We start from the raw sequence: 23,814 nt of genomic DNA, 5'->3' as shown, positions 1-23,814 counted from the left end.
TGCATGGTATCCTTGAAATAATTTATAATGCCATTCATTTTTTTCCAAAAGGGCGTTTTATTTAGTAAAGACAAGCATGGACCCACAGTCTCAGCCAATTACATCATGCATAAAAACACTTCATCAGGGTTAGCTTCCTAGTAGGAATTTGCAACATTATGTGTGACTCATTTCCAAATATCATTGCTAACAAGAAACAAAAAATCTCCTCAGTGTTTTGAGATTGGCTTGTTCTTTAACAGTATACACAGTTTAACTGGCTGGTTCTTTTCATTAACACAAAACAAATTTTGCAGCAACACAAAAATTTAAAACTGTTGTCAGAGAAGGACTTGTTTTTTTATTAAATGATACTCTCCCATAATTGTATATAAAAGTGGCTGAAAAATTTACCTTGATGGTATCATCTTTAATGTCATGTTCTGTTTCATACATGTCCCAATCCACTGCTTCACCCGTTATTTTGTGCGAGCCAGAAGGCATAAGTAATACAGTAAATTTAAACTGGGCCACCAGTTCTCCTGTGAGAAGAAAGGTAGAGCATGTTTTATAGTCATAATAACATTAACACATACAATAACAGAAGGCAATGTTTATGTAGAAACACGCATACAGTGAATGGATCAGTAAACTGTTTGAAGCATATCTACCAAAGATACTTGTTAACTTATATCTCACATTAGCTGCATGCTGTTCATAAACATGGACTTGTGTAACTGTTTGGATCCTTCATAAAAGTGCCAGTATTGCACATGGAATTTGACAACGAATATCAACAAAAACTTCATCACTAATTTACACTGCTGGTGGTTAACTGTGTGCCTTGTCTGGTTAAAATTCTTCTTCACTTTGCCATTATGGACCACTTATCAAAACTGTTAGGAAGGAAGCACAAAGGTTTCATGTTTTGTCTCTCAGAGAGAGACAAAGAAGTAATGTGAACGATTTATCAAATGTTCAGAAATTTAATGTTGTATAAATATATTACCAAAAATATTAAATAAATAAAGTAGTGCAAAATACGATAAGCAAGATAGATGATACAATAAAATCCGAAACTCTTAAATAAAAATACTTTTATGAATTGATGTTACATAATGTAAGCTTTGGTGCAACATAAGTTTGTATAAATATCAACCTTGTTTGACACTAACTTGTAAGTTCTTTAAAAAGTTTTTATTTGCCTGATAATTACTTTTGTTTTCCAGTAAAAAGCATAATTATCATGAATATTGTTTTTTGTATCAGCATTTTTTAGTAAACACTTAGTTTTATATCCCTGCAGAAGTGTAGTTTCTTTGAATATTCCTGTACTACATCCCAGCAGATTTCAATGATTGTACTCCTGCATGTTGTGTTGACTGACTACTACATATTTTTAACAAATAACATACTTTCACAGAAATTTGGTGAAACATCCTTTAATATTCGTTGTTCTAGTTATTCATATGCATATTAATAGCACAATAAATTAGTAACCCTATCTCAACAGCTAATGGGTCATAGGCCATGTCATTGCATTTGTTGACTTGCTCTTAAAGTTTTATTGAACTATTACTCTATGAACTTATCTCCCTAAGTTTGGGTTCAAACTGTACACAATAATTCACATCTTCATATTAAACATTATTAAATTTTTTGTAATGTAAAAGTAAATATCAAATATATGCATCTAAACGTTGATTTGTGTATGTCACATGGTATGTTAAACTCAGTACTGGTTCAAATTAGATGTTTGTGACGCCAAAATACAAAGTCTATAGTTCCGTTTGAATTAGGAACTCAAATTATAAATATTGACAAACTAGAACGTAAAACAGAATCTTTTGATCTTTATTTGCTGAGCTATCACTGTATTCATGCAGTGCAACAAACACAGTGGTCCTAGCTCACCTCTTTCAGTTCTGGAAATGGTCCCTTATATACATTTACTTCTAATATGCCATGTCAGTAAGCCAATGGAAGCTCAAAATTTCCCCTTAGTGATTTTCTCAGCCATTTTCATAGAAAACAGTTTTCTTTCATTTTTTTTCGAAACAAACCTTTGTGCTGGTAAGTACAGTCTTCAGCCAGTTCAAGATTTTGTTATTGTTTGGAAACAAAAGCAGCTAAGTAATTAACTAGATAAATAATGGAATTCTATGGTACAAATGAAGAAATGTATGATTTTTTGGTTATTTAACTGTAAATATATCTGAAAACAAAAACAAATAATTTTCCTTCACATTCTCTACATGTTAAATTTCTTAAGGTGTAGCAAGCTATAAGCAGCAGAAACAAAATTGAAAGGTTATAACTAGAAGAGATAATTGTTTGCTTCACTTCTTTATTTACTGTTCTATGTTTTAAGAAAAATATGTTTAAGAAGTTGTAAGTAAATAGTAATAATACATATATTTATAATTATTCAAACATGACTGTAATTTACCAAATACTAGTCCAATAAAACAAAGCCCAGATAGGTCACTTTGTGAAAACAAATAACAGTTTTATGTTATTGGATATGGTAACACGAGTGCATGTGCTGTGTCATTGTAACTTCTGCATTGTTATTCAGACATGGCTTAAAGTTTAATATGGTTTGGTTTATTTTAAAGTTTGTGCAAAGCTACATGAGGGCAATCTGCACTAGCCATCCTTAATTTAGCAGTGTGAAACTAGAGAGAAGGCAGCTAGTCATCACCACACACTGCCAATTTTTATCAACAGTGGAATTGACCATAACATTATAACACTCCCATGGTTGAAAGGGTGAGCATGTTTTATGTGACGGAGATTTGAACCCACGATACTCAGATAATGGGTTGAGTGTCTTAACCACCTGGCCATGCCAGGCCGTAAAGGTGAATATAATAAAAATAATAAATCTAAGCTATTTGGTCTAAACACTTACATTTTTGTTTTATATTCCATAGTCATTGTAGAATGAAAAAAGGCATAATTAATATTCATTTCCTAAATATATTGACATGGTGATCAAAAGATTGGTCAAATCGAATGAACCCCTACAGAGCTTCATTCACAAAAATAACAAAAATATAAAATTTTTCTTAAAAAATACTTGATAAAAACTATCTGAACTTTATAGGGACATTGCATGTGAAATCTGAAAAGAAAGTTTAATCTTAAAATAAAACCTACTTTACATGTTAGATTGGCAACACGTAAAAATAAAAAGCGACAAGAAAAACATTACTTAACAATAATCAAGAGTTGATAAAAAAATCTGACAATTTGCATATGGAAGCCTTGAAATGTTTACTGATAATCTGCTAAATTTTGTGAACATGTGTTTACTAATTTAAAAGTAATCGAAATGTGTTGAAATGGTTATATGCTGGCAAAAACTTCAAAAGTTAAAATAAACAAGATGATTAGAGAGAGAGGGGGGGGCAACTTACATAATTCCAAAAATTCTTTTTCTCAAAATTTTGACACAATTACAGCATTTTTGTTCATGTAGTTATCTTATAATAATGATTTTTTTATTCTTAAATATCTTTTATAAAAATAACAAATATGATTATGCTAAATTTCCACAATCAATAAATTAAAAAAAAATAGTATACAGCAATCAACAAACCTTCCTTTTCATATAAAACTGTGAAAGGTTCTATTAGTTTATGATTAACACATTCTACCACACCCATCCTGGCCTTCTTTTCATCTTCCAAGGCCCTAAAGATAGAACAGAAAAGTATGTATATGTGCAATAGCAAAACAAATAGTTTAATTATTATAAATAATATTACCTGGATTTGATATACATATTCAATGAATCAGTGAAAAATAAATTCCTTTACTTTTACTAAAACATGTTCATATACTTATAACACATTATCTAGTTCTAGCCAACATTTTCATGATACAGATCGAATCTCAAGTGATCAATTCAGCCTTACACCCACCACTATAATGGTACAGATATTGTGTCAATATAACAGCTGGACACACACTTATTTTTTTTTTCAACCACATTAACTCCATACACTAACCAAATAACATTTCTCAACCTCAATATTGCAAGAACTGACACACAATTCAAAACAGAAATCCACAGAAAAATACCAATACTGGACTATAACAAAACACAACATTTTAGTATACATCAAATTTATTAATAAACCAGGTACAAAACTAAAGTCCATACTATGTAAAAACTACACTGACAAACACAACACCAACATTATTTATGAAATACAGTGTAAATGCCACAACTTTTATAATGGAGAAACAAGCAGAAAAATGGAAACTAGTTTCAATGAACACCAAAAAAAACACCTTCACACATTTTCGAACATTGCAAATTAAATAAACACAACACAACCATGAAAATACCAAGATACTAAGTAGAGATACAAATATATAAAAATAAAGAATCCCTACTTATAAAACAAAAAACCATAGTTAAACCAATATAAAGGAACACCTTTATGCCTATTCTAATTACTAACCTGACATCTAACTGCAACATCCCCCACAATTCTGTGCCCCTTTTCACTCTTGTTGCCAAGATATGTACCCAGCAATGGTCAATTACAAACTTTGTTGTCCGAAAGACGACCTAAAAAGGTCAAAACACCATTATGTATATTATTTTAATTAAAGTTTCAATATTCATACACACTGTTTTAAGAATACATTTATATTTCCCTTTTGACGTGGGTCAAAAGCTACATTTTTGTATTTCTTGACTCCATTCAAAATGTTATTCAACTACTATTTTATGAACTAATGTTAATAAGATTAATATGAATAATTAAAATGTAATCCAAATTTTAGTATTGTATGTTAGTTAATTTCTCAATTTAACAGAAATATTAAAAAAAAAGCCACCTAGATATTGGTATGTTAAGTGCAACACCACCTACAATCCCTTACATGTTTACACTCTCGTTCCTAAGACGTGTTTGGCAACAGTCAGTTGCAAACTCCCTCTTTGGTAACCTGAAGATGACCTAAGAAGGTGGAAACGTTGTTCTCTACTTTATTTTAATAAAAGTTCTAACAACCATACCAGCCGTCTTAAGATAAATTTTACACTAAAATCATTCCCATCTCAAACACTTGGTGTAGAACAGACCACAGAATCTAAATTTTAAAGGTAAACCTAGTTACAAAATGAAAAACGTTTCGACATTTACCTTGCAAACTCCTGAGCATAACAAATATTAAAGCACATACACACAAAAATATTTCACATTTATAATTAATATATGAAAATAAAATATTTAATAAATCATTCTTTGTATGTGATAGTTGCATATTTTTCGTGTGTATAAAAGAAACATTTCATTAACAATGATTAATCATTTAAGCAATGTAACCTACAATAAAAAAGTTTTAAGTTTCTTAAGTACAACAGAGCAACTAAATAATTTGTATGAACTTTCAAATCTATTACCTTATGTTTTAAGTATTATATTTGACATTAGACATGCATAAATAAAAAATCTTGACAAATACCTCAAAGTGAAAGGCATGTTTCCAAACTTCTTTTCCACTTCACTGAAAAATGCTGCAAAAGAAAACCAACATAATATATTCCCATTTACCCAAAGAAACTTCTAAATCACTAAAGGTTTACATTTCTGTAGAATTTTATTTTTTCATACATGTATGTGTGAGTGATACCAAGTAGAATTATGCACAACAAAACTTGCTCAAGACAAGTATTAGTACAAATATTCTTAACGTTTTTATTAACGTTTAATTTATTTGTCTACATAATCTGTTGCATTTCCAAGATACTTATTGTTTATACAATATTTTTAAACAGAGTTCTCTTCCAAGACAATATACTAACAAAGTAAAATGCCTCTACCAAAAACACAAGGGTAAACAAGTTGATCTATATATATATATATAAAATCATCCATACACACCTACATATGAAATCAGTAGATACATTTCTTGAAGAAAATACAGTTACAGAAGTCATGTTTCAGATGCCTTGTTAGAAAAACCTGACGTTTTATGAATTTTTTAAAAAATCAATATGAATTATTCTAATTGCAGCCAACTACTGTAAGCCTACAGTGATTTCTTCTTAATTTTTATTTTAACACTGTGTTCAGATTACTAATAACAAATTAATGAAAAATTAAAGCTATACTTTTGAGAGACTCTTCTCGTGTTTCTCTTCTACACTTAAGTCTCAATAAATCTAACAAGACGTAAAGGTGTCTTAATGAATAAACTATTGCTTGTACCTAATGCTAAATTAAAACAATTTTACACTATTACCTAACACCCAGTGGCCACTTTATTAGGTACACCTATCTACTACTAGATAGGACCTCCTTCTGCCTCTAGAACAACCCGAATTCTTCACAATGTGGATTCAACAAGGTGCTAAAAACATTCCTTAGGGATTTTGGTCCATACTGACTCAATATCATAATTCAATTCTGGCTCCATGCTGGTTATGCCACATTCTGACCATACCATCTGCATGTTGCAGAAGAAATCGAATTTTTTCAGAACAGGCAATGTTTTTTCAATCTTTAATCTTCCAGTTTTGGTGATCCCATGCCTACTGTAGCTTCGTCGTCCTGTTCTTAGATGACAGAAGTGGAAGCTGGTAAGATCTTCTGCTGATGTAGCCAAACTGCTTCAACTTTCAATGTGTTGTGCATTCAGTGATGCCCCTCTGAAACTCAATGTTGTAAAGAGTGGTTATTTTAATATTTGTGGCATTTCTCTTAGCTTGAACGAGTCTGACCATTCTCTTCTGACCTCTCTCATTAACAAAGTGTTTTCACCCACATAACTGCTGCTCACTGGATGTTTTCTTTTTTGCACCATTCTCTATAAACTCTAGAGATTGTAGTACATAAAAATCTCAGTTTCTGAGATGCTGGAACCATCACACCTGACACCAACAATCATTCCATGGTCAAAGTTGCATCTTCCCCATTCTAATGTTTGGTCGAACAACAACTGAACTATTTGACCGTGTCCACATGCTTTATATAGCGAGTCACAGCCACATTATTCACTGTTTGGTTATTTGCAGATGTACCTAATGAAGTAGCCACTGAGTGTATATATTACAAAAGAAAACTAGAAGCTCAAAATGTAAGGTTATGTAAAACTTGCCAAAATTTTAATTTATTGTATTACATCTCATTTTTATATAAAGAAAGTCTGAGAGGTGTATTATACAGATCCTGCTTTAAATGTTTCCTCACATCAAAATGAGAAACCTTACATATTACTCTGGAAAAATATTCAATTTTGTTTTCCTAAAACACTTGATAAATTAATGTGAGTAAGCAAATATGAAATACATTAAAGTATAGGTTGTACAAGTCTCAAGGAAGTCAGAACATACAACAATAATATTCCCAACCTTTATCAAAAAACAAGCTAAATTCCACCATGTTCAATATTACTGAATCATGTTTGGACTGATTTATGAATATATTTTGACACCTCTTGTATTAAATGGAAACAGTATTGGAAACATTGACTCATATATTTATCTAATTAATAACTCTATATCGTCATGTGTAAAACATTTCTTCATAATGGTATAACTGCATATCCAAGCTAAAAAGTCAGCATTGTTGTTCACTGTGTAAATATGGCTGACATAGCGTCTGTCCCACATGAAGAATAAAAGTGTCAATTCATAACGCAAAAAAGTTAAAATAGTTTGCTTTCTCAGTGTCTTGATAAAATCTTTTGCTGACAATTTTGAAGAAAAGGAAATTTATGAGGTTTTGATAAAACAACAAGAGAAATATTGAGTTCACTGTAGCTTCAATAATTCCTGATGTATTTCAGGCACACTATTGTATTAAAGAAGTTTAAAACATTAATATCAATCATCACAAACTAGTATGATGGACTGGGGATCAGACCCCATTAACTACTTTCAATGAAAACAGGAGTGAGTTATACAGAGATTCTAGCAACCCTTATTTAATGAAAAGATGCATATTAGGGTTATAGTTTTTTCATTACTTACATTTAATAAAGGTGTACTGACCTACAGATGCTTTCATCTTTAGTTGATAAATTTCATCTGTCTTCTTGTACACTGTTGTCCTTGTGTCCATTTCTCGGCCCTGTGAATACAATTTGTTAGAAACAAAAGATTAAAAGACATTTGTCGATAATTCATTTTAATGTAAAAATACAGAAATGATGATATCTTTGTAAATTTAAATTTCACTTTAGTGAAGAAATTTTATTATTACATGCTTACAACAGATTATCATCCATTTTTTCAATATTATTTATTGCTGCACTTGTCACGAGAAAGATTTGAAACTTTTGTTTGGCAACCAATGAATTATTTAATGTATTATAATTTTTTAGCAAATTTTCTAACTTGCACAGGGTTTACCAATTCATAAAAATTTCAGTTGATAACATATCTTTAGATGTTTTTCACCTGTTTATGCATTGAATATCTGAACCACTGACACTGGAAACATTGGAGAGAGTTAGAAACATATGACTGTACCTTATATATTAGGTAACTTGCCTTTAGAAAAGCATGTGGATATGGTACTGTAAATGTCAAGGTAATTCAGTCCTAGCAAGTGGAGATATGGAGCACAGTTGAAATGCCTTGGCTGAAGAAACCAGCGAGGATCTCCAACTCAGGGATGTTCTTCAAATCCCTCTCAATAATAACTCCTCATGAGAAATTCAATGTATCATGGGGTGTACATAATGAGTATACCCCCAATAGACTTACAACTGAGGAGGAGTTTAGTGTGTTTCAGCACAGGTGTTTCCACCAAGATGTTGCCAGACTGTGAAGAGTCAGTAAACCACTTTAAAGTGTGGTCAGACAAAGAATGAAGTTTAAGAAAATTAGGTACAGATATCGAGTGACTTGGAGACTGTTGTTCAAAGTCTTCAAGATGTGGTCATTTACCAATGAGCTGTTTTTTACTATTTCATTTTCATTGAGATTTGGGAGATCCATAGTACAATGAGAAAGGTTCAGTGCCCATTGAGCCCGTCAACCATGGATTCAAGGAATGCACTACAATGATAAATAAGGACACTGAAGCAACACCAAGGTTTTGTGGGAGGTATACCTAAACACCAGCATCAGATAAAATTTACAAAAAACTGTTGAAAATGCCCAAAACTGATACTCACCTGACCCTAGACCAACAGAACTAGCCAACTGACCCTTGGAGGTGGAGGACCCAAAATCACCAATTCATGTGAATTCAAGGTCAAAGTGATGTAGTGGGGTTGGACCCCTCAACCACCAGGATCCTCTTCTCACCTTCATTGATCACCCTGCACAGCAAACATGTGGGTGAGTTTAGGTCACTGAGGAGGTAAACTGGAAAGACAGAACTTTGTCTGGGAGGCCCCCTCACTACATACAAGCATCCACACTGAGAGGACATGTAATGAATATTTCCAAGAAATAACAAATATTTGTGGTTTTACTATATTTTTTATTGTGATTTGTTTACAGATAAAGAATTATAGGCATTATTATATTAAAACAAATATAAATACAGTACTAGAAGTAACAGTGGAAACAGTTACTAAGAAAGAATATATAAAAGACAAATACTATGAGAATGCCACTCGTTTATAATGTGAAAATGAAATGAAGTACAAGCAGTTATACTATGCCCAGTAGTAGTATGAATTCAATCATAATTTTTAGGACCGAAATACTGATGACAAGTAGGTAGAAATTAATTTTGGCAAGTCTAGAATACTCTTTGCAAAAGAAGTGGCAAGACTCCACATTTTAGTGGCATTTGTATGCAATACATGAAACTGACATTCTAATAATAAAAGTGGTTGAGATAGAAACCCCAGACTCTCCATAACTTGTGCTATGTATCACAGGATACATAAGTATGAGGTAGATAATTAAGTGTAGATCTGGCCAATAACCTTAAGGTGTGAATGTTACCTTTAGAACAGTAAGATACACAATGGCATAAAGTGGTCAGAGATGAGGTGAAGTTGTTTGCAAACAGCTGCTGAGAAAAGGCAGCTGAAAGGTTAAAACAAGCATTTGACCACAACAGTGGAACAAACAAAGATAAAGCTGAATGCTTTTTACAGATGAATACAAGTTATAATTGTTTAGTACAATCAACAATAGTTTATTCAACAATGACAACAGAGAGAAGTATGGTATCATATCAATGTATGACATCTACAGTGAAGCATGGTGGGGAATCAATACAAGTGGAAAGCTGCATCTCATCCAACCAAGGTACAAATTTTGCTATACACTAATGAACCAAACAAAACTGCAGCTGTATCAAAACAGTGCACCCCATAATTCTTGGCACTACAGAAATCCATTAGGTAGTATACCAGTCTGAATATCTGGGAAATGACATATGTAGTCCTTCACAATAGCATAAAATATTGACACAAATGAGAATCAATTGATCATCCAAATACCACAAAACGTCCTAAATTTGCACTGAAAAACAGAAGAGGCACCTTTTTACTCGCAGTTTTATCAATTATCTTTCTGCCATTGCAAACACACAAATCTGTGTTACCAGCATATCATAACACAATGCATGCACTAAGCATTCAAATGTGAAATATTACACAGGCCACAGAATGGTGATAAAGGAAACCCTATTACCACAAAGAAAAACAATCACTCTCCAAACAGACACAGTACATAGCTAACACAGTGGACAGATATGGTAAAACTACTAGTTCATTGTTTCAAGTTGGGTTGAATGCTGAATCACAATTGGCTAAAACAGCTAACTCTTTTGCTAAACTTATGAAAATTTCATCAGGAATATTATAACACTTGCATTTCCTCAAGTGTTAATACATGTGGGCTGCTCTTACAATTTTGGCTTCATGGTAATTCAGTAACCCAAGCCTTCTTCTGAGAAAATGAAACAAAAATGGAGCATACTGGGTTAAAGAAAAGTAACGTGGCTGGTGAAAAAAATCAAAATGTGAATGAACTTTGTGATTCTGAGACTGATTCAAAGGAAAAAATATAGAAACTCTCCAGTACTTGTTCTAAACCCATACCTGATATTAATAGCCACAAAGACTTATTCTCACCCATGCCTTTGATTCCCCAAATAAGCAAGTGTTCACATACGCACTTCTCAAAAAAAAGAGAAAATTTGACTATTCATGGAAGAATGAGTGGTCTTAGTTGCAATTCAATGTAGATTAGGAGTTATATTCTGTGGATTTTTAGAAAGTGGTCAAATTTCTCTGATAGCCATTTCCAGTTGCTTGTGGGGTCTTGTAAGTTATATGCCTTCAAAGAACTCTTCAAAAACATGGAGAAAATGTTGGAGACCTCAAACGTGAACAAATGTAGAAAGCATAGGAAACCATAAACATCTGTAAAGGTGAGTTCACTGTAATTTCTAAATATTTGTCTGTATTGACAATAAAAACACAACATGCATATATTACACAAAAAACTAGCAATTTCCTGATTACACTCACAGCATAGTTTCACAATGCACTTAAAAGTTATCATACTCTGAATGTCACAAGGTACCTTTCTCCAAAGTGAAACATAGTGTAACCCTAATACAATATTTTGAATGAAAAAGTAGGTGTAAATATTAGTACATTCCACTTCAGGTAGAGTCAAACAAGGAAATGAAATCAACTTGATAGATTCCATCTTTCCAATTGGCTTACAATTACTTTCATTTCACTAAGTTTAAACAAACGTCTTTAGGAAAATGAAATATCCTAGCAGTAATTTTGTAAAACATACAAAAAAACCTTAGGACTAGTAGCATTACCCTTATTCAAAATCAAGTCTAATTTAACTTAATTGCAAAGCAGTTTTAACATGGCCTTAAGAAATCCATTTTCTCTTAAATTACTTGTCTAGTGAGCAAAATGAGAAGTTTATAAAGCTTTACTCAACAGGATATTGCATTGCAAAATATGACATGTCTGTATCTGGCAAGAAATAGTGCAAGGTCATGTTTTCACTGATAATGAACACCAAAAGTTTTTGCTTAGGATTGTAAATGTTAGCAATGCATGGCAGAAAAAGCTTGTTGGATTTAGGTCAGATGGAGAAAGTATCAACTATGGTTCAAATGGTAGCATAGTAATCTTCCTGTAAAAAACATGATGCATCTTGTAGGAATTCACTATATATCACACTAATTAGAGCTCACTATTTTGGATACATGTAAAGGGATAAAGCATGTAATCGAGTTTCAAACCAAAATGAGCAGCATAATCAATTTTTTGTTCAAACACTTTGATACATTTGCAAGAAATGAAGACTGCTGATTTGTTGAATAAAGTGACCAAAAAATTTGGGAAGTGGATTATCATTTGATAGGCTGCTATAAAGCACAGGTTCACGAGTTATATGAAAAACTAGAAAACCACAGTTTGTCCCCTTATATATATTGCTTCTAGATCAAACTCTGATGAAGCTTCTGTTACCAAGGGGCACTTAAGGATGATCAAATCAGTTTATTTTACTTTCTCTCACAATGCAGCACCTTTCATTAAAAATTATGTACCAGTTAACTTCTTCCTAGTCAGATAATTTAATCTTTGCTGACACTATGAATGAGATCATAACCACCCTACAAAAGTTAAATCAAATGAATACACAAGATGTACATCAAATTATGGAAATGAGTAAATATTTTGTATTTGAGTAGGTATGCGAATTAGATTTCAATCAGATGTTGGCAAGTATATAATTATTCTAAAATTTAGATCCAAAGTGCTGGGCAACAGGATCTAACAAGCTGCCAAACTATAGCAAAGACTAGCTTAAGAATCTGATCATTTACCACACTGAATGTTTATTTTCCAGTACGTCTGGTGGTCATGATTCAGAGGAGAGAGGCCAACATTCAAGTGAGCCACCCAAGCAGACTGTGATGCAAGAATATGAACACATTAAAAAAAAATGTATCAAAACCTGTCCCTGCAAATAAAAGTTTATTTTTCCCATGTTAAAGAAACTTCTTGGTGAAGAGTTTCACCATATTCTCCACTTAGGCAAATTAGTCCTAACAGCACTCTTTCTGTCTATAAATACAGCAGTATGTTAAAAGGGATTTTTCAGTTATGAAGAGAATCAAAAGTGACAACAAGACAAGGCTGATGGGATACACACTGTCAGTCCTGATGGTCATTTTATTGATGGCCTCTGGTAAGCCAGTTTGATCTTCACCCTGCAATAGACCTCTATGTAAAAGGCAGGAAAACCCAACAGGAGACCAAAACAAATCTTCACAACCACCATAAGCAATAAACCAAACCAAGGTTTGAAAACAATATGAAAAGTCACACAAAATTCATAAATATATTGTACATAAGATGAAATGTGAAAGAAAAGATTTTGTAATGCAGAAAGAAAAATTTCTTCAACCAATGACTGTTTTAACGATCTAACAATTATTGTCCATAATTCGCAAATAATGAGTGAGATGTATCTCTAGTCCCATGGTTTTCTCAGTTTTATTGTATTGAAATTACTTATCTCTAGCATTACTGCCACATATTTCTTAATGTGGATCAATAACTTCATTAATATACACCTTCTAAGTTCTGAGATGGCAGTGAGTATATGAAAATTTCAAATTGTGGTGTTTTTGAAGTGATGCTACAAAGAATGAGACAAAACCACGACCTTGCCTGTAAAAGTTCTTGTGCAATTATTCTTTGTAGGCAGGCAACCAAGCAAGTGGCTAGATTTGGGAGAGCAACATAAGACATTTGGAAATATTTTCCACATTTATACTCTTATAAACTGTATGACAGTGGAAAACAAGGTGTTCTGCTGCATACCATATATTCCTGACATTTGGCTAAAACTAGTGAGAAAATATGGCATTCCAGTTAATACCAAATTTATTCAAAAACCAGGCAGAACACTGAGGTCTATACTGTGTAAAACTGCACTGACAAACAAGTAGAAAATGGAAATCAGATTCAAAGAACATAAAAGTCTCCTTTACACGTTTTGAACACTGCAAGTCAAATAAACACAACATAACCATAGAAAACACCCAAATACTAAATAAAGAAACAAACACAAACAAACGCAAAATTAAAGAAGCCTTATTTATTCAACAAATTAAGCCCAAATTAAACAAATACAAAGGAACACCTTTATACCTATATCAAGAATAATATAATAAATAATAAAATAAATATTATAAAATTATATATTGAAACACCTAGCACGCCCTCTACATTCCGACACTCAGTTACATAACCCCCTTCAAACATATGGTCAGCTTCCGGTCAGTTACCTCTTTCTTTGTGAACCTGACGATGACCGAAGAAGGTAGAAACGTTGTTCGCTCCTCTATTTAAAAAGGCCCGGCATGGCCAAGCGCGTTAAGGCGTGCGACTCATAATCCGAGGGTCGCGGGTTCACGCTCACGTCGCGCCAAACATGCTCGCCCTCCCAGCCGTGGGGACGTAAAAATTGTGTGGTCAATCCCACTATTCGTTGGTAAAAGAATACCCCAAGAGTTGGCGGTGGGTGGTGATGACTAGCTGCCTTCCCTCTAGTCTTACACTGCTAAATTAGGGACGGCTAGCACAGATAGCCCTCGAGTAGCTTTGTGCGAAATTCCAAAAAACAAACAAACCTCTACGTAAAATATTTTCTCAACCCGAACAAGCCGTTTTTACATGTATATTTTTCTCTACAAGTGGGTTTTCTCGACATCACTGAAAAATGAAACGTTACCTAGTTGTATACAATCTTTTCCGAACATGTTGATAATAATGATATTGTTTCAATTTACATGTAATATTATTCATAACTCTGTAAAAAAAAAACTGTTTAATTGATATATGCAATAAGGTGAAATCATAATTTGAAACTGTTTTAAGCTCATGAATACAAAAAAAACAAACAAAAGAAGTAGTAAAACCATCAGTAAAAAGTGGTTGACATTTTTATCTTGTTCTCCAACTAGAAAAATAAAACAACTCGATATGATTATACATGTCCCTGTGTCAGTATTGGTAATACATACTTTCAACTGTTTCTAGGAATACCAGTTCATATGATAATACACGTACAAACTGTATTGTTTTTTAGCATGGCTTGTTTGTTTGTTTTTTGGAATTTCGCACAAAGCTACTCGAGGGCTATCTGTGCTAGCCATCCCTAATATAGCAGTGTAAGATTAGACGGAAGGCAGCTAGTCATCACTACCCACCACCAACTCTTGAACTACTCTTTTACCAACGAATAGTGGGATTGACTGTAACATTATAACGCTCCCACGGTTAGGGAGGGTGAGCATGTTTGGCGCGACGCGGGCACGAACCCGCGACCCTCGGATTACGAGTCGCACGCCTTACGCGCTTGGCCACGCCGGGCCTGAAAGGGAAGGCATGTTTGTTGTACTTGGGATTCGAACCCACGACCCTCGGATTACGACTCCATTACTGTAACCACCTGGCCATGCCGGGCTCAGCATGGCCTATCCTCCGACTATTTGCAGAAAAACAAGTCGATATGAAAATAGATGTTAACGGTGCCAGTTTTAGTCTGTTATGCTCTCCGATTGTTTATAAAAAATAAGTCTTAAACATGTGCCTAATTAGTTTTGAAATTCCCTGTTGTTTTATTATTTATCATTGACAATACTAGTGACTTCAAGTTGTTGTCATTTATTGTTTACATCGTTTTAACACGCAGCCGTCATTAGTTTGACAGAAAGTTTGGGTAGTTCTAATAAGTATAATACTCTGAAAACGTGTTTGTTTTCATAATGAGCTCAGTACCGTCAAATACTTTTCTCACGTCAAGTATTTTCTGCTTATTATTTGTGCCCTCGAAATTTGTGCTCTTTGTAATTTCGAAAACTGGGGTCAAGATATAGTATTTTGTAATTTGAAACCAAGTAATAACTTAGTTTACTCACTTTTAGCTTATTTATCAAGCAGAATAAAATAACCATCATTTTAAGTGTAAAAGTAAACACAACTTTACTGTTGTAAAATTGAGGCCATTGCCGTAACAATAATGGCTTATAGGTTTAAAACTGATCACATTTTACATGTAATTCGTTGTCTTAACATATTTGAAGGAAAGTAGTTTTAACAAATCTATTGTCCTTAAACATCAAAAATTTATTTAACATTTTCAAATGTTAGAAATTTCAAACTACTTTTAAAATTATGGAATTTAAACAACTTATTTATTCCCAATAATTTATATGTACCAAATTAATAAGAACAAATAATTCTATTTGCTTTTAGAACTTACCAGTACCAGAGATACAAGTGAGAAACAGTCTGGAACCTTCGTTATACGGCCCAATTTTCCCGTATACAGGTGTATTGGTATTACCGAGAATAGTAACATCCTTTGACGCAACTGCATAATAAGATGTTTCTCATACAGATTAAACTTTCAATGAAATCCATCAAACGTTAATAAAAGTTTTTAATTTCTAATGATATTTTAAACGTTTGTTTGATTTCGAATTTCGCGCAAAGCTACTCGAGGGCTATCTGTGCAAGCTGTTCCTAATTTAGAAGTGTAAGACTAAAGGGAAGGCAGCAAACTCTTAAACTACTCTTTTACCAACGAATAGTGGGATTGATCGTCACATTATAACGCCCTCGCGGCTGAAAGGGCGAGCATGTTCGGTGCGACCAGAATTCGAACCCGTGACAATCGGTTTACGAGTCGAACGCCTTAACGCGCTTGGCCATGCCGGGCCAAAAATGATATTTTAAACGTGAAAATAGTCAAAGTTATAAGGTTAAGAAAAGGTAGTACGAGAAATATGAGCTATCGTTTAATTGTGGCAAAATATTTCTGATAAAAACAACAGCATATAGTCATATCAGTTATAACTTTACACCTTCACGAACTGATTGCGTCTTGATAATAAATTATATCAAGGTTTGGATTGGGGACGGAAAAGGTTTAATGACAATAAGATTTGTTTGTAAAGACTTAACAAGAATTTCATGGAAATTCTGACACTTCTAAAGTAGAGAAAATAATTAGTTTATTTCATCTTCCTTAACACAGCTACAAAAACGCCTTCAAACGTATAACTGGCCCCTGGGAGTGGATGGGAGAATTGTAATGAAACTAGGTAACGTGATAAAACTAAAACCGTTTATTTTGTATTTTTGCCGAAGGTCTAACGAACACCGGTTCTAAAGAAGGCCAAAACAAATTTGCTGAAACAGTAGTGATTAATAGAGTATATATATATATATACGAACCTAATTTTAATTTATTGGTTCTTTTCTTTTAGAGCTATGACACTCACATATTTAAAGCAAGATATTGATGTACTTATAAAAGAATGTTGGATTCATTGCTTAAGTTGTAAGTCTGATAAGCAGTTCTAAATAGAAAACTTTTTCCTAGTCTTCAAATACGAGCTACGAATACACAAGAGTGAATGCGGTATAAAGGAAAAGTTATGTCTTTCTTTACTTAACATATTTTCTACAAAATTCTACATATTTAGTAAACCTAGCAATTCTACAAAATCTATATTTTCATGTTACGTAACATTTCCTCCACAGAGCTCTTTGTTTTATTCGATTTCAAATGAAGTGTTCGTATAATTCCCTGCAGTATTAAACTATACACTTACCAATAACATCCAGCGTCATAAAGTCGTTCAGGGTTCGTCCGTACCGAAAATCAACCCTGCAACTATAATCTCCTTCATCATCTTTCTCTACACGGTTGATGATTAATACAGACTGTTGTTCGCTCACGTTGAAGTAGGCCCTTTGTCCAAGTAACTCACCAGTGAAATATTTGGCGTTCTTCAAGGGCCCTCTTCTGGAATCCATACTTATAATAGGAGCATTGATTCCTCTCTTGTACCATAGCACCAGAGATACGGAGTCGTCTTCTGAAGGAAGACTGATATTACAAGATATATGAGCAGATTCACCCAAGACGGCTTGGTACATAGGAGCTGCAAAAACTGATGAAATTTAACAGTATTAACTTCGGGCGTTAATATGTGTACGAGGACATTAGGCGTGCTCGCAGCAGCAGTCAGCTAGACAGTTCTTAAGTAAGCTGCATCATATGAGGAAGGAAAAAAGTTGCTCATTGCGAACCGTCGATAAAATTTTTAATTTTCGTCCAGATAGAAAACTCAGTATTGTTAACAAGTTTGTATTTTTTTCTAATTATTTGTACCAAACGTTATTATAAGTTGTGTTGTTCTTTGTACATTAAAATATATTTGTGTTAAGAAAGAAAACTGTTTGTAAACCTTGTTGACAAATAATATTAATTTGATACATATCGACATTCAATTTACTTCCAAATGTGAATTTAGATTCCAGGCTACTTGATATCGTAATATCTGGCATAATAAATAGGAAACTCGACTGGGATAAATTTGTATTATTTTGTCGAATATTGTAATTAAGTTCTTTAATAAAATTCTATCTTTATTATCTTACACACAAACATAACATTCCACTTCTATAAAATTCTAGAGAGTGACAATCATTATTATATTATTAACAAGCGTAATGCCACCCCCTAGTACAGCGATATGTCTTCGGATTTACAACGCAAAATCACGGATTCGATTCCCCGCGGTGGGCTCAGCAGATAGCCCGCGTGGCTTTGCTATAAGAAAACACACACAAGCGTAATATTTTCGACCTGTACATTTTTATGGTGTAGTGAAACAATAATTATTATTTTATCGACAGACGTTTCATAATTCTTCAGAAAACTGGGTGATGTAATAATCTGTATTATATTATTTTATTCTTTTACAACATGCAACTGGATGCCAAACGTTATTCTCTTTGATAAGTGCATTATTGTTCTATATAATTTTATGATGTTAACAACCTTTGTCATATTTTCCTTTTGTACAGTTGTAAGGTATGACGTTGTTTATTATCTTATCGTCAAAATTAACATTGTTCTTTGGAATAATTGTACGGTATAACAATCATTATTATGTTATTAGAAAGTGTAACATTGTCGTATAATTGTATGGTGGTATAATCCTTATTATCTTATTGAGAAGTGAAACATTAACCTTATATATATATATATATAATTGCATGGTGCAATAATATTAACTTATCATGTAAAACAATCTGTTATATTCTTGACAACTGAAACATTGTCCTTCTATAAAATCGCATTGTGTAATGATCTTTATTATTTCATCGAAAAGTGCAATTATGTCCTCATGTTCAAAAGCAGGTGTAACAAATTTTAGTTTATTATCGAGAATTATAACTATGGCTTTTATTTATTGTATTTTCGAGGTTGAATATTATTTACTGATCTTTTGATCTAATGAAAAGCTGCTAGAATTTCATTGTCCTTTGAGTGCCGTCACATCATCTTGGGGATATATAAATGTATTTACCTCAACAAAGGCTGTCAAAGGGTCCATAATGATCACGTTCACGGCAGCTGAACAGCTGAACCACTGGAGGGAAGGAAAGTAAAAACAATAGTGGAGGAAATGGATTATAAATTTAAAGAGGTCATCGTTGTGAGCGATTCCTTGTCAAAGCATATGGCGTAAATAGTGAGAAAAAAAAAAGAGTTAGATTTTGGTACCTTGAGACATAGGAAAAAGACACAACTGACAGAGCAAGGGATGTAATGAAAGGGACTGGTCACAATGCTGTGTTGTTATGAACATAGGGGCTAATGATATAGGGAATGATAAGTCTGAGGAGTTAATTAATAACGAAAAGAGGTTGATAAAAACATTTAAAGATAAAGGCATTAAATGATAGTATTAGGGATACTTCTAAGAGTTAATTGTGCAAATGAAATTTTGAGTAGATCACCAGGGCTTAATGCCAGGTTGAAATTAATATGCAAGGATGAGCAGGTTCGCTGGTTGAGCTTGTGGGATCAGTACAGTGAGAGAAGAGTACTTTATGGAATGGATGTTTATACTTAAGTTGGAAAGGATCTAGCATATATGCAAGGGCTAGTAACTCAGAAGTAAAGGAAGTTTTAAAAGAGGACTAGATACTGGTTAGGGCAAAGATAAATTAAATGAAACAAAATTGAAATTTACAGAAAAGTTTAGCACAGGAAATCAGTATAAAGACAGTTATAATAATAGGCTTAACTGTTACTAGTATAATGCTAGAGCTATAAGAAATAAAAAAATGATTTAGGGAACTGGTATGAATATACATTTTGATATCATGGGAATAATTGAAATACGGTTAAATGTAGATGATTTTGATCATAAAATGTTTTTGAAATACATGGTTATATGTTATTTAATAAAGATAGAATAGTAAAAAAGGGGTGGAGTGGCTCCATGTATAAAGTATGATTTACCTCCTGATAAAGTTGAAAATATCGATGATAATAGCAAGGAGACCGAATTCAATTTGGTTTTTGTTACTGAATTAAAGAAAAATCGTTCTTAGTATGAATTTGTTACAAACCATTAAATGAAACTAACGAATTTAGTGAGCAACTTTACAGTGAGATTAAAATTTAATCTGCTATTGAAACCATAACTATGGGTCACTTTAATTTCAGGCATATTTATTGGGAAATGCTAGAGTCAAACCATGATTCTAGCATTTTATGGAAACTGTACAAGAACCTACAAGAAATAATGCTCTTTTAAATTTATTGTTAGCTTGTGAAAGAGAGCTTTCACCTCTCTTCACTGAGAGGGTGAAAATTTGGGAATACATAGGTGCTGCATATGGAAATCAGGAATAGTGATATTTTTATTCCAAATTTCAAAAAAGCAAAATTTAAAGGAATGCATCAAGAACTGTCTATTGAAAACTGAGTTATTTGTAGACACTGAGGAAATATGGAAAATGTTTAAAGAAAAAGTTTTCAAAATTCAAAATCAATATATTCGTACATTAAGAGACAGTAAGGTGCATTAAAAACCAAACTGGCTCACGAAGGTGAGGCATCTTTAGGTATTTGGATGCTTCATAAGTAACTGTAATAGTCAACAGAAAATTGTGAAGTATAAAAAAACATATTCAAGGCAATGATGTTTATAGAATAACGACAGCTCAAGGAAACATGTCGAGAAACTTGTTGCCATCTGCTTGATTTATTGCTTCTTTTGAAGAACTGACGCTATAAAGGACAAGAGGAGTTATTTAAAACAGAGATTCAGAGAAAGTCACTGAAAAACATCCGCTTTTTTGTTTATATTGGTACAGATAGACACTGTCAAGATTAAAGTGGGCTATTTAAGCTTTAAACTAAAGATGGCAGACTATCCACTGTATGTTTGAGTAGAAGTGAATTGACGCAATCGAGGTTAAGCAAACTTGGACGTTGAAACCAATAAAATCCTTGCATAGCGGGACGACGTGACAGTATGTGCTATGATGATCGACTAACCTATGTAACTCACAAGTTCTGGAGTTCATAAACAAGAAGAAACCCTATCCGCTTGACGTCGCGTTAGTATAAGTTATTATTACGAACTGAGCTGAAGAAATCACAAAGAGGAAGTCAGCTGACACCATGGTAATATGAATAGGCCGACAATCCTCCCCCACTCAGCTGATATAAAAGGTCCTAGTACAGACACCAAAATATTCAAAATCTAGCACGCAATCCGACATGACTGAGATCATCATCTAGAGAGCTCAGATCTCGTCTTCTTCAAAAGAAGAAGGAAAAGAAGTCAAGAAGGAATCGAGGAACAACTATAGAAAAATGTCTCTTACAAAAAGTAAAAACCAGGCCATTTCACGCCCAAGCTCTTTCTAAGTAATTCTAATGCTATTATTCCGTATCATCAGCCACCATGATAATAAAAGTAAAAGAATTATCTGTGATAAATATAATAAAAAAACTGTATGTGTATGGGTAAATACTAAGTGTTTGAAGGCTTAGATAAAAGTATTATTGGAAGTCTTAGTCTCGTATCTCTTTGTTTTAACTATAAACCCTCAAGTTAGTGCCTGTGTGCTCTATTCGTCCACTACATCCTCACTTCAAATAAAATTTCATGTAACACGAGGTAGTAGTAGTCGAACTCCAATGGCTACAACGAAAGAATCCATTCAGTCTGCCTGCATGTCAGTCCGTGACCATGTTACAAATGGTATAAGAGATAAAATTAAATAAATACATCAAAAATTTAAGAAATATGAATTAATTGGAATGATAGATTCCAAGATAATTGGAACAATTATAAGTTGAACAAGATAATTGCATAAATTTTGAGCTTACTAAAATAAAATTGAGAAGTTTAATGAATAATAAAACGCATGGGCCAAATAATATTTCCTTGAGGGTTTTGAAGGAGGTGAAGGAGTGGATAGGTGAGCCACTTGCCATAATTTTGTAAGTTCTTGAATAATTGACAAATATCAACAGATTGAAAATTACCTAATGCCACTCCTATCTTTAAGGGAGATAATAGATGTTTTCCCAGTAATTATAGGCCTATTAGCCTTATATCAGTTGTGGGAAAAGTTTTAGAAAGTCTGATAAAAATACTTTATAAAGTAATTTAATAAAGTTTAAACTTTTATTGGATAGTCAACATGTTTTCACAAAGGGAAAATCTTGTTTTACAAATCTTTGACATTTTTTGACAAATCTTTTGCTTTGAAAATGCTACTGCGTATGTTGATACATATAAAGGCGTAGATTTGGTGTATATGGATTATGATAAATCATTTGACAACGTGCCACATAAAAGGCTGTAAAGAAACTTATCTCTATCGCTGTGAGACATAAGTTAACTAACTGGAAATTTAGCTTGATGGAAGAAAACAGAGTTGTTATAAATGGTGTTCAGTCAAACAAGATTAACGTGATAAGTGGTGTGCCTCGAGGCTCATCCTGAGGAATTTTTCTCTTTTTGATTAACGCTAATGATATAGACCAGGAGTTCCAAATCGGTGGGTGTGCTACGTTAGTTCAATGTCATTAGGTGATATTATGGGTGTATGTATGCGTGCCTGTGAGTGAATGTGAATGTGCATGTGTCTGCAACTGTATGTATGTGTGTACTAGTGAGTAGCGATTATGTGAGTGCACGAGCATGTACGTATGCTTGTGTGTCTGTTTAGCTGTGATTAAGTGTGTGTGTGCTCGCTGTCGACACGTGAGTCACATGTCCGTTGCTGATTGGTGGATGACGAATCGCGCGACTAACCACGCTCTCTTCCCTCCCAATACTTATCCCATCATTACTCTACCTGCACCCCCCACAAGTAGTCAGTGTAAGATCTACAGTTGCCAAAGCATTCATTATTCAACATTTTTATTTTATTTTAACAAGGAGATAAGTAAGCAGTAGAGGTGAGTTGTGTCCATGGCTAAACGGCGCAGATACTCAGAATCGTACCTCAACATTGGCTTCATCACTGTGCTCGCCAACGACGGCATCGAGAAACCACAGTGTGTTTTGTGCCATGCTGTCCTGAGTGCAGAGTCAATGAAACCATCAAAACTCAAGCGTCATCTCGAGACGAAACATCCAGAACACGCAAAGAAGGATTTGGATTTCTTCAAACGGCATGAACGGTGTCTTAAAGGCCAAAGAATCGATAGAAGTGGGTCGTTTCAGCAGCAGAGTGCAGCCGTAGTGGAAGCTTCATATGAGATTGCATTCGAAATTGCTGAACAAAAAAAGCCTCACACGATTGGAGAAACACTTCTTAAACCCTGCATGATGAAAGCAGTAAATCTTATTCTTGGAAAATCCAGTGCAAAGAAGATGCAGCAAGTATCCCTGTCAAATAATACTATACAGAGGCGCATTTCTAAAATGTCTATGGATGTGAAGGAACAGGTTTTGACTGAAATCAAGGGTTCCCCTTTGTTCTCCTTTCAGCTCGACGAGTCAACAGATGTAA

The 23,814-nt window shown here is 33.5% G+C and overlaps 1 protein-coding gene across 2 annotated transcripts; it reads right to left on the bottom strand.

Annotated features, from left to right (window-relative positions):
* Positions 1-37: 37 nt before the first annotated feature.
* On the bottom strand, positions 38-17,724 carry LOC143242623 (proliferation-associated protein 2G4-like). 2 transcript variants are annotated; one of them, XM_076486101.1, is made up of 6 exons: positions 17,586-17,724; positions 16,229-16,339; positions 7,997-8,075; positions 5,467-5,518; positions 3,584-3,678; positions 38-521 (listed from the first exon to the last, which is right to left on the bottom strand). In XM_076486101.1, the coding sequence occupies exons 1-6, from the start codon at positions 17,592-17,594 to the stop codon at positions 274-276; spliced, it is 594 nt and encodes a 197-aa protein (XP_076342216.1). In that variant the 5' UTR covers positions 17,595-17,724; the 3' UTR covers positions 38-273. The 2 variants fall into 2 exon arrangements, with proteins under 2 accessions (XP_076342216.1, XP_076342217.1); XM_076486102.1 differs by lacking the exon at positions 16,229-16,339 and having other exon boundaries at positions 17,586-17,609.
* Positions 17,725-23,814: the final 6,090 nt, after the last annotated feature.

Source organism: Tachypleus tridentatus, unplaced genomic scaffold (genome assembly GCF_004210375.1).
Source record: "Tachypleus tridentatus isolate NWPU-2018 unplaced genomic scaffold, ASM421037v1 Hic_cluster_2, whole genome shotgun sequence".
NCBI lineage: Eukaryota > Metazoa > Arthropoda > Merostomata > Xiphosura > Limulidae > Tachypleus > Tachypleus tridentatus.
This window is presented reverse-complemented; position numbering and strand designations above follow the sequence as displayed.